Below are 12,883 nucleotides of genomic sequence, written 5' to 3'. Positions count from 1 at the left end.
GATATACTTCAGGGCCAGCTTCATGTGGCATGATAGCAGGTGAAAATAAACTGTCCTTTTAATAACAACACAGCTATGACAACTATATAATCTCATTTACTGGACCAAATTCCTCAATATCTGGTCAATTTAACTAGAACCCAGTGTTGGAGATGTATGTATTTTCATGTATGAATGTTGTGAATGTGCCGTGTCTTGCTGTAATAAGACTTGGTGTTCCTTCAACTTGTCTTCTCACTGTGAATGTTGAAATGATTCAGCTGTACGTGAGAGTATCGGTGTTATCTGTAATGTTCACCCTCACTGTATGTCCAGTTATCAAACTGACCTGTGCTTCACCTCCCTGCCTCTATGTGAGTTTACACCAATTTGCACACTAATAAATGTTGTTTAGACATACTTTTTCCCTACAGTAATTGGTTGCAACATTCATTGCACTATTCCTAGAATCTCACAAACTTTTCCAAGTCACATTTTCCATTAAATGTAAAAATTGATAAATGGATAAATGAATTAATATTGTAATAATAATAATTTAATATCATTAACATATTTAATTAATATGATAAATAATACATAATGTAATTAAGAATTAATTACTATTAGAACCCTTAATACTTTTTTCTTTGCATTGTGACATTTTCCGAACACGTATGCACATCCTGTCCCCAAATTCTCATTACAGTAAAGCTGTGAAATTAAAATAAAGTGCTATGCAAATAAAAAATAAAAAAAGCATAAAAAAGTTATGCTATGCAAATAAAGGCAATGCTTGTTTATCAAGAAAGAGAATGAGATATTTGAGAATGAGATTTATATTTATTATGTATATATAAATACACACACATGCATGTTTATATTTCAGAATTTTTTTTATTTATTAAATATATTTATATAGTATAAATTATATGAATATAAATTTATACATGTAAATATTTTTTTTTATATATACGTGCATGTGTGTGTATTTATATATACATAATAAATATACACAGCACACATATATTATGTAAACAAAAACTTTTTTGGATGTGATTAATCGCGATTAATCGTTTGACAGCACTAATATATATATGTATGTGTGTGTAGCGTTTGTACTGCATTTAATTTTCATTTTTGAAATTTATTTTTAGTGTAATACAATAAATATAATTTACAATGTAAAAATTCTAAGGGTCCTAGTAGTAGATTATATTCTGATGCAAAAATATGTATTTAGTTTTGTTAATGCACCATATTTGAAAACACTTAGGACACTAGATATGTATATAATTTTTTTTATTTAAGTTAATTATTTTCCGTCATTCAAACCTTTGCAATATCTATAAAACCATGAACAATTACAAGCGCTGTACAGTTGACCAAATCACTATAACTGCAACTGAATGTGTAAATGTACATGCATGGACATACATACTGTATATACACACATATACACTATTACAACTGTTGACCCCATGCGGTTTCCTTTGCCATTTAATGCAACATCAAGATCTTCCTAAAACTGGCTTTCAAGGAAACCAAAGAGACAAAAAAAAAAAAAGGTGGGGGCCACATGTCCTTCATTTACTAAAAATGAAACCGTCCTAGTCTGGAGTAGAAGTGTGTTTCCATGTTTCAGTCAAAACAGCAAATGACTTTGGCACACTGTGCTAAGTAAACATTTCATCCAATTCAAAGATTAGCCATCATGTATTGCTCCGAATTTCTTCAAAAAGCCCATCTTTCAAAGCCCAAACTTTACATAATTTCATTGGCTTCTCCATTTAAACTGGAGAAAGGTGGCGTGATTCACTATGGCAAAACTACCTCTGCTTTCCTCGTCCAGCAGAATCATGTGACATACAGGAACCCGATGAAGCTACAGAACGCAGACAATAAAATACAGGTAGGTGGACTGATTTTCTTCCTAAAGGCCACACAATCTCTGCCCAGACTCAAGAGAGAGTCGTCCGCATGTTTCTGTTGCCGTCTTCATACTTGCTGATGGAGAACTGTTATTTATGGGACAATACAGAGTGGTGCAGACGAACCCAACATATACAAGTCTTAAGATTAACATAACACTTACTGCTGATACATGAGGAGAGCTGACCGAAAGCCCGTCAGGGACTCATTTAGTCTGGATTCCCTAGCCTACAATAAGTTAGTTAGAACTGCTACGGTGTTATACATGAAATGCAGGTGGGTTAACTGATTTGTTTCACATATCACAGGCTTCTTTGTCTTTTGGATTTACAGCAACACTAGTTCTGTTAAAATCAACCAAAGTACCACAATAATTCACAAGGTTTGGATGTGAAAAAGTATTTCAGGGGCATGAATAAACTGCTAATTAAAAGGACAAACACAAAAACGTGTTGCGTTTCTCTATTGTGACTTCAGATGCTTCTCAAATGCACACTTCTTTGAAAGCTGCTTAGAACCACAGTCACACACACACACACACACACACACACAAAAAACAACTCACATTTTCCTTACAGTATCATGGATAACAAAGGCAGTAACATTTAACCATGAAAAGAAGAAGGATGCTCAAGTAGTGATATAATGTGCCATGTTTGGCCACGGCTGCTGAGGATCAAGATCGATCTTGCGAATAAAAGATCCAGGACTTTAAGGAGGCAGGAAAGAAGCTTTTCCAACGGCCATGTTATGATGCCAAAGTCAGAAGAAATCATGGAAGATGAGGAGTAATGCACATCCATCTTTGCTCGAATCCCAAGAAAGCAGGAGCAAAGCTTCAGATCAGCCTCTGCTTGGAGTTAGCAGGTTATTAACATGATTTTTTAACGTAATACACTTGGCGAAGAAAAAAAGGCTACACAGAATTAAGAAATAAATGATTAGAGTGAAAAATGTGGCTGAGAAACATTTGTTTGTGTTTGAAGACATGATTTAGATACTGATTTGTTAGCAGCCAGTGCTACAGTATGTGAATCCAGCAGTCACGTTCTGTAAAATGTCTCGGTTCTCCTTCAGAACACACCAGGGGCCCTTACGGGAAACGGGATGAATCTTTACACATTGCACCTTTAACAGAAAACGACAGATTGACAATTTAATAGAAACTAGAAAACAACAAAAAAAAGTCTCTTGATTTTTTCCCCGCTCTTTTTGAGTGAGCACCGTGAGCCGAAAAACACGAGGCTGCCGTTGTCCTCCACAAAGTGTCTGTGACGGTGCGCACAACAAATGAGTCCTCCCCTCGATCCCACAAATTAAACCAAACCCAAACTAAAATCCAGTCCAATCACAGCGCAGGAAGGGAGCCTCCATGAAACGTCATTTACATTCAACAATATTGGTAACGTGACTAGAAAAATAAAAGAACAATGGATGTCCATTGTAAAAAAAAAAAAAAGGAGCTGGAATTCAAGAAAATGAGACAAAAAAAGGCAAAAATTAAGAAAGACGAAAAATGGAAAAATGGAAAAGAAAATCCCAAACATGGTTTCGATACAGTTTAGACGCTTAAGATTCACTTTCCAAAAGCTGGACAACAGATGAAACAGTGAGGTATATAGTTAGATGGAAATAGTCATCATCTTGTTTGTGTTTTCATTGCCCCGTGGCCCTCGAGGACCACCAGACCGCACCGTGGCGGCCCTGAGTCTGTATCTGGGCAGCGATTATCTCTGAGGGGCGAGTGCGTGCCCAGCACGGGCTGTCCGAGGGCGAGAATGGGAGGGCTGGGATCGGCGTGTCAAGCTACGGCTGCAGATTGAGAGTGAACTTCCACTGCTGGGTGAGCGACGGGCTGCACACTTCCACCGTCAGGCCTCCGTTCCGCGCGCTCCGGCTGTCCAGGCACAGATTGCTGCCCACATGCCGCAGTTTGGAGTTGTTGTCGATCTGCTCCCATTTCTGCAATAGAAACACAATGATGATGATGATGTTGAAAATCCTCCTCCAAACCCCTGCTTTGAGCACAGCATGCTCACCTGTCTGCTGTCGTTCTCCCTGCAGCCCTGCAGTTTGATCTGTGAGCCAGCGGTGCGATCCACCACCGTCAGGCAAAGGTCCATGTGTTTGACTGATTTGTCTTTAGTCAGGGCCCATTCCTGTTCATGGGAAACATGGTAAGCAGGGAGCATTTGCCGAAAATACACCCAAATAAATCTACACAGGAACTTAACGGAAAAAACGGCTTGGTGAGAGGTTGCTATTTTCTGAAATGTACATAAGTAAGTTTAAGAAGCTTTGAGATGTTATGTGATGTGATATGCTGCTGTAATCCACCCAAAAAAAGCATGCTGCTAATTCTTTTATAATTATGCCGTTTTTGTGAGCTCCAAGTAAAAAAGGTCTTTAAAATGGTGAAAATAACATAAAAGGTAGGTTATTAATATATCATTTATATTAATCTAAATAAAAATACAAATTACTTATAATACATACAATAAATATGAATATTAGAATGAATGATTTTTGAAGGATCATGTTACACTGAAGACTGCTGCTGAAACTTCAGCTTTGCCATCATAGCAATAAATTACATTTCAAAGTATATTACAATTATTTTAAAATGTAATAACATTGCACAATATTACTGTTGTACTGCATTTTTGATCAAATAAATGTATATATAAATTAGGTTATATATTAAAATAAACAAAATGCAAAAAAAAAAAAAAATGGAACAAAAGCATGTTGATAAATCTTTCATAATTAGTTTGCATGCACCTTAATAAATCTACACCTATATGCAATTTTTATATTGTATTAAAAAAAATATATATTTTTTTATATTACCACTAGTTTCACATTATTACCATTAGGAAACTAGTCACATTATTATTATTTTCATTATACTTTTATACTTGTAATTTTAACTAGTCACTATATTATGTTATGTTGTTTTATGTTATGTTATGTTACATGTTATGTTATATGTTATGTTATATGTCGTGTTATGTTATGGATTTATGTTTCATATTCAAATAGACAAGTATATACAGTCAAACCAAAATGTATTCAGACACCTTCAACATTTCTCACATTATCTGTTAAATTTAAGTACACAATGAGATAATACCAATTTAGGTCAACCAATTACCAAGCAATGCCTAATTTTGCTCAGTCTGTGGTGTAAAAAGGTTAATTAGCAATTAAAGAAAAACACTTAAGCAAAACATGGTCAGGTCAAAGTATTTGAATAATTTTTGGTCCCAAATTTTTATCAGTTTTACTGGTAGTCCATTATATGAAGAAATTTTGGGTATAATATCTCCGTTTATTTTGCTATCCTCACTTACATAAATGAACTATAGTGTCCTGCACCAACTAGTATAAAAATATAAAAAAAATTATATCTGGTGTCTGAATAATTTTTGGTTTGACTGTACATCTATAAGTGTGATTAACCATTTAAATCCATCAGACTTGCACACTGTGATGATAAACACAGATAAAAGTAATCCAGAAACTACCATGTGGCCCTAATTTATACGTCGCTCACCCTCCACAAGTGCATCGCTCATTTAAACGAACCCAAACTCACTGCAGAGTCCATCACCCAGTGCTCTGCTGCCACACCTGACATAAGACTGTTCAGTACCTGAGATCGGATTGGTACCTGATTGCCCCCTGCATTGTGGCACTCATACACCCCCACCACGCCGTCAGCAAAGTGTCCCAGTGTGTCCAGACAGTTCTGACCCTGCTGTAGTGCTCCAAAGGCTATGTCCTGATGATCAGGGACCCTAAACAAGATAGAAACAAGAAACGAGTTAGGTACCAATTACACAACCTTTTGAACTGCATTCACTGGTTGTCGACTCTAATAAAGTTAAATTACTTTAAATTTACATGTCTAGACTTAAATTAAAACTGCCGGCACATTTAAACATTACGTGAAAACGTTAAAGACTCTGTTTACACTTTATCAATCATTGTGCCAAATCAAAGGTTTATGCACAGAAAGCAAAAAGCTCATACATACCTATGCACAAAACTTAACAGACTAGCAGGTGTAAATACGGTCAAAGTAATCCAACAGCTATTTTACCGTAGCTCAGGATAGACGTTCTCCAGGTACCACTTAAATGGTTTGCAGCCCAACCTCTTCTTCATTTCCAGCCGGCTCTGAATGCTGGAAATAATGAGGGAAAGCCAGTCATGTGGAGTTCATTTGGAGGTCTAAATCTCTCAAAACAGAGAACTTCAACTAGCCGAGTCTGAAATGAGTGGCCTCTCGTGGCCTTGGCAGTGAGCAATCTTCACATGTTAAAGAAAACAAATGTCTTACTCTATTCCAAACTTTTCCTTAGCAATAATATTTGTAAATTAAGACAGATACACACTTACTTGCCATAGGGCACATTACGGGCTGAGGGCACAGCAGCGTAGTAGAAGTTCTTAAACTCATCCATCCAAACCTCTGCTGCTCGCCTTGTGTTCCTACAAAGACGAGCACAAGCACATGAGAGTAAATGATACATTTAATGAAGAGATACTGATGCTCTGCTAATGACCATAACATGTCTACTACATTATTCCTGAATCTAACTTCAACACTAATGGACCTTCTGCAGCAAGTTACTGGGTGCTTTATAATTAAATTTCAACTGCACTACCTCAACATCTCACTTATCACCGGCTGCAGTGCTGCATCCACCCACTGGGTGGAGTACATGAACCAGAATAATAAAGGGCTCATGTGGTTTGAGCAATCACAAAACCGAAGGTAAATAAGAATTGTGTTCTTTAGCTACTGTAACGTTGCTCACTCTGGGTACCCAGGAATATATGTAACATCTAGCAAGATTACAACAATCCTGACTACGGTTAAGTATCCTGAAATGGTGATAAAAAATTGATAGCTCAAAGTCTAACACACTCAAAATATAATATAATATAATGTACCATACTATAAATGTAATACAACACAACACAATACAATTTAGCAGCAATTATTTCAGTCTTCAGTGTCACATGATCCTTCAGAAATGATTCTAATATTCTGATTCTGCTCAAGAAATACTGTTTATTATAATCAATGTTGCAAACAGTTGTGCTACATAATATTTTTGCCAAAAATGTGAGAATAGAAAGTTCAAAAGAACAGCATTGATTTGAAATTAAAATCTTTTGCAACAGTGTAAGAGTGTTAAAAGTGTTTACTGTCAATGCGGTATTAATTTCTTAAAAAAATTACTAATCCCAAACTTTCAAATGATAACATAATATAATTTGATGTATACCTGGCAAAGACAGTGCCGCTGCCCCCTGGGAAAGTGTATGGATGCTGTTTCCTGAAGACGTGACCCACTCGACTGCAGGGAATGATCTCCAGACTGCCTCCGCACTGCCAGACCCGGAATGAGATCTCTGAAGATCACAACAGCAGCCAGAGATTAATAAGACATATCACAAAACACAAATAGCCAGTTCATAAATGTACATTTCCAAATGGGAAAATAAGGCAAAGGGTCAAAACTCATAATTGCACCTGATTTATATTCAAATAAACAAAAAAAGCTCTTCTTTGTGAAACTTCTTGGTCTTTGCAAACTTCTTCAGACACACACATGCAAAATGCAACTTTATTCCATGCTGATGGATAATTTCTGGAGCTGTTGTAGACTTTTCCACAAGCAGTCCAGCAGAGAAAAGTGCTGTGTTTGTGGAATGAGTCAGGATTTTCTTTCAGAATCCATCATGCCACAGACATTATGACAAAACCTGAAAAACTCTACCTCATCGAGTCTTACTATGCAGTTTTCTATTCAGGTCTCGTTGCTAATAATATAAAAAAGCAATAGTTCTTCAGAGGTGATCTAAATTGCCCCTTACATTTCTGGCTGAGTAAGGCATTCTCTCATATAATCTAATGATACAGAAGTACCATGATTTCATTTTCAGTATTCATATACAGAGACGCCACATAATATTAGAACACTTATGTCACATCAATGAGACACAGATTTAGGAATTACACTGCATTAAATTAAACCATGTGGCTTTTGTAAACAATTAATGCTGACCTTTTTCAAAGTCATTTTTCATGGTCCTAAAATAATTTTAGTGGATGTATAAATTCACACTGCCTTCAAGCCCTCATAAATAGAACCTACTTAAGCGTTCATAAATAGCAATTACAATGTAATATGCATTCAAATTAATTTAGTAGAAATAAAAATATATGCATTAGATAATTTCCCTTTCCCTTCTATATATTTAATGTAATATGAGTCCAGATACATTTTTGGGGCCACTTTGAAGAAGCTAATCTTCAATATAAACAATAAAGGACACACTGGTAGATTGGGAAGATCCACTGTGTCTTCTGTCAGTCAGCTCCAATCAGCTTGTCCCAGCACAACATACGAAATGCAGGGCATTTAGAGAAATAAAGCGTCCACTCACCAAGATTCTCACCGCCCCACACGTCCATCATCATGTCGTACTTGCCCAGCTCCTCAAAGTAGTTCTTGTCCATTACAAAGAGGCCACCAGCAATCATGGGAGTCCTGGACAACACAAGCAACACAACATCAAATCTTGGACTTACTTAGAACTTTATACACTTCATAGAACTTACTTTCTATTAAATATATACTAAGAAGTTATCTGATACACTGGCGATGTGTTTTGTTGCAGTGGCCATTTGTGACTTAAAACTTTGTGCTCATTTCACTCTCCAATGCTGTGATAGAGCAATCTGATCACAGCCTCATAAACAAAGTCATTAAACAACACTGGAATCATTAAATGAGAATGAAGAGTGCTGTGTCATGAAGACTTTTACACAGCACATCCCATAAAGGCACCACACTGTTTATTATCTTAATGTACTTTTAATGTAGCCACTGCACGGTGATTGAGATTTCACATCACAGCAATGCACCCTCCATACAATCCCCCATTTCGGTTGCTTCACACCTTACTTTCTCTTTTCCGCTCGCCTTCAGCTGTTAATGATTCGAGTCATTCCCTGGAGAACAAACCTTTTACAAACAAGCAAGCAAGCAAGCACATGGGCTCCTGGGACAAACTTGTTTTGTTATTACAAGAACTTTAGGGGATTCTTTTCCCATGTTGACCCGTGCGTATTATTTTACCAATAATAATGCAATGTTTGAGAGCATAGAAGTTGCACAAGAAAATCTTCAAAAAAATAACTCTAGCCCTCCAGCCATTAAGTGTTGTTATTGTTAACTGAAACGATAAAAAACTCTTTTTTTTGTCAATGAAATAAAGCTCAAATAAATTACATTATGAATATTACATTAAAAATTAGAAATGTCAACTTTGCAACTACGTGAAATAAGGTTAAGCTGAAGTACAAAAATGAAACAAAACGAAAACTGAAAGCCTAAATCTTCAAGAACGCAGTCTTAAAAAATAAACAAAATAAAAAAACAGACTGCACTCCTATAGCTGGAGTTCTGTTTCAAGAGAGTCTATAGATTAAACAGTTGACACTGAATTAATTAGAGAACAGTGTGAGAAGAATAAAAAGTAGTCATCTGTCAATAATCAATCTCCGACTCACCGGTTCATGATCCAAAACATTTGTAGTGCGAATATTTAAGAAGAGAGACTAATTCTTACTTGATAGGAGCAATGGGGTTTCCCTGCCGTGCTCGTCTTTGTTCCAGGGTCATGTAGTCCCATTTAAAAACTAGATTCCAATCAAAACCTGGATAAAGATTAGACACATTACATTAGGGATGAAGTCTGATTTTAAATGTAGGTTCAATGCCCTGCTCAGCCATGTGTCAGGTAAGGGAATAAGGGAGCATATTACTGATTCTGATGAACTTCACTGATGAAAAGACTGAGGCTTTGTTCAGAACAGCATACTATTGTGCTACTTTGACAGTATGCAGCATCTATTCTGTGCACAGCATTCAAATGTTTTCATGTAACATTTCTTTTCATGAAAAGACATTTTACACAAAACCACATTTGCATTACCAGTAGGAAAAACCATAGCTTGCCAAACAGCAAAAGAATAGTCTTAAAGTTTTAAGTAATCGTGGGGGTTAGGCTTTGGCTCTGTGAATGCTGTATCCTTAAAACCTTGCTGTTGGCATGTCTTATTTTCCCAATGCCTCTTGTTTTCTGTCGGCTGTATACAAGAATCAACATAAAATGTGACACTCGGTAGCTTTAGATGGTGAAATAAATGCAACCAGGGTCATGTAGTCCCATTTAAAAACTAGATTCCAATCAAAACCTGGATAAAGATTAGACACATTACATTAGGGATGAAGTCTGATTTTAAATGTAGGTTCAATGCCCTGCTCAGCCATGTGTCAGGTAAGGGAATAAGGGAGCATATTACTGATTCTGATGAACTTCACTGATGAAAAGACTGAGGCTTTGTTCAGAACAGCATACTATTGTGCTACTTTGACAGTATGCAGCATCTATTCTGTGCACAGCATTCAAATGTTTTCATGTAACATTTCTTTTCATGAAAAGACATTTTACACAAAACCACATTTGCATTACCAGTAGGAAAAACCATAGCTTGCCAAACAGCAAAAGAATAGTCTTAAAGTTTTAAGTAATCGTGGGGGTTAGGCTTTGGCTCTGTGTGAATGCTGTATCCTTAAAACCTTGCTGTTGGCATGTCTTATTTTCCCAATGCCTCTTGTTTTCTGTCGGCTGTACACAAGAATCAACATAAAATGTGACACTCGGTAGCTTTAGATGGTGAAATAAATGCAAGAAAAAAGAAAACGATCACAATACAGTATGCAAATAAACAAGGTGGCTACATTTGGTACGCTGAACATTTCATAAAATGGAATGGGAGAATTTCTTATGTATACAGACACGAAATAAAAAATTGTTATCAGGAACTGAAATAAAGCTGATATAAATTCAATTATATTTATTACACCAAAAACTTAGAAATGCTGACTTGCCAGTTAAGTGAAATAAGCTTAAGCTGAAGTAATAAAATGACAAAAACTAAAGCTAAATAGAAGTACTTGAAACGTAATAAATATGACAATTACTAAAATTAATAAAGTACTAAAAAAATTAATATTATAATATATAAATATTAAGAATAAATATTTAAATATTAATAATATAATAAAAACTAGAAATGATGACTTCACATTTCAATTTTCTTAAATATTCAGAAACAAAATCTGCAATAAGTTTAAATGGAGTATGTATTTTAACTGTTTGCTGAATTAATAGCAGACATTTATGGAGAAGAGATTAAAAAAAAACAGTAGTAAGAACTGTAAATAACCCCAATATTTTAATCCCCAAATTCAAGATGCAGTATATCAAAGTAACAATAATGTAGCATCCTACTGTTTAAAAAGTTTTGGTACTGCTTTACGTACTACTTTTTTTTTTTTTTTTTTAAGTACCATACAGTAAATACTGTGTATTCCATTGCATTCCATTCTGAACATATAAAAAAAGAAAAAGAAAAAAAAGAAAATAGAGATAATGCTATATAAAGTCTAAATGCCGGTTAACCAGCACACACAGAACCAGAATGTGGTGAAAAAAGCCCATATAAATAAAATGATATTTATAACATGCTGCTTTATAAAATACAGCGATACCAACATGGATAGATCCATTTCCATATTATTTCCCACTGCATCCAGAGACCTCAAAGCTCATAGAGGAAAAGCTATTCCACTCCGAGATAGAGCTATTATGCCTAAAACCCCCGGCCCAGACAAAAATCAATCAAATGGTTTCCATTCCAAAAGGACATTTTCTCTTTTGGAGATTCATCATGCTCTCTCACTCTTCTGCACATTGCGCTGCCTCCACAAACGCTCTCTGCATTGATTTCACTCCAAACATGCATCTAAACATACAGTACCTCACACACAATATAGCCCTGCACATGAAATATAATAAATGCCATCTGCTGTACTACCCATAAACACACGCAAATACATGCATGAATGGATGCAATCATATCAGACACATGCACACAATCCAAAGCAATAGACTGGATAGTGATTGAAGTGTTGTGAGGAAATAGGAGCTGATGAAAGAGATTTACCTCCTTTAAGATCTGCAGATGCCCCCACATACTGGAAATTGTCCATGTTAATGACATCTATGATAGGCGACACAACCCGAGTCTTATCCTGCCGAGAACAACAAATGATGTGAAGCTGGGCTGACAGTACTGTACAAGCATATGAAACGAGATGACTTCTCACCTCTCTGCTACAATGCATTCTTAAGATGTATCTGATAGAAACAATAAAATTCAACCAGAATTAAAATCGCTGAATATCCTGACATTAAGAAATGTGCACTGCACTGCCGTTACGAATCACGGCAAATCCATCAGAAATACCTAGGAAAATCCCATTAATCTTATGAGCTTCGCTGACACATGACTGGAGTATTTAGAGTTGAGTGCTATGAGTTAAACACTCCAGAAAAGACAGGCAATCAATTCTACGTGATAAGTGTGGAGAATTTAACACTAAATATAAATGCATTGCTTCTCAGACATCTTCCAGTATTCATCATGACAATTCTGGGACACCCTGACCAATCAAATCATCCCAACTGTGGCTTCACCTCTGAATTAACAAATTCATTTGTCACCGTGCTAGAATGTTTCCACATGGCAATTTTCATATGCATGCAGGTACAATAAATACAGTTCGTTATATTAATACATTCAAATTAAATATCCGTCTTCAGTTCATTTAGCGAAATACTAAAAGTGCTTTGAATTAAACATTTTGAAACCACAAATCATTGTTTGATTAAAACGATGGCTCCTGTGAAACTTTTCTCAGCATAACAGAATGTCAATTTTTGTATAAAGCAATTCAATAATATTAAACTTTCTCTAAATATGGGTAAAAACTAGGCTTAACAGTAGCTGATACTTTGAAATTCATCCATTTTTTTTGGTGGG

At 35.8% G+C, this 12,883-nt stretch overlaps 1 protein-coding gene across 2 annotated transcripts in view; it reads right to left on the bottom strand.

Moving 5' to 3' along the window:
• Window positions 1-1,276: 1,276 nt before the first annotated feature.
• galnt2 (UDP-N-acetyl-alpha-D-galactosamine:polypeptide N-acetylgalactosaminyltransferase 2) overlaps window positions 1,277-12,883 on the bottom strand; it is an 81,169-nt gene continuing 69,562 nt past the window's right edge. Inside the window, exons 8-16 of one of the 2 annotated variants that reach the window (XM_016534732.1) lie at window positions 12,005-12,092; window positions 9,562-9,649; window positions 8,374-8,477; window positions 7,209-7,335; window positions 6,313-6,405; window positions 6,014-6,097; window positions 5,564-5,708; window positions 3,948-4,067; window positions 1,277-3,870 (exon numbers count right to left, since the gene is read on the bottom strand). In XM_016534732.1, the coding sequence (XP_016390218.1) occupies window positions 3,715-3,870; window positions 3,948-4,067; window positions 5,564-5,708; window positions 6,014-6,097; window positions 6,313-6,405; window positions 7,209-7,335; window positions 8,374-8,477; window positions 9,562-9,649; window positions 12,005-12,092 (1,005 nt within the window). In that variant the 3' untranslated portion in view covers window positions 1,277-3,714. The remainder of the gene's footprint in view (window positions 3,871-3,947; window positions 4,068-5,563; window positions 5,709-6,013; window positions 6,098-6,312; window positions 6,406-7,208; window positions 7,336-8,373; window positions 8,478-9,561; window positions 9,650-12,004; window positions 12,093-12,883) is intronic. The other variant, XM_016534733.1, reaches the window with a different exon arrangement.

This window comes from Sinocyclocheilus rhinocerous, unplaced genomic scaffold (assembly GCF_001515625.1).
Source record: "Sinocyclocheilus rhinocerous isolate Xijiao unplaced genomic scaffold, SAMN03320098_v1.1 scaffold366, whole genome shotgun sequence".
Classification (NCBI taxonomy): Eukaryota; Metazoa; Chordata; class Actinopteri; order Cypriniformes; family Cyprinidae; genus Sinocyclocheilus; species Sinocyclocheilus rhinocerous.
This window is presented reverse-complemented; position numbering and strand designations above follow the sequence as displayed.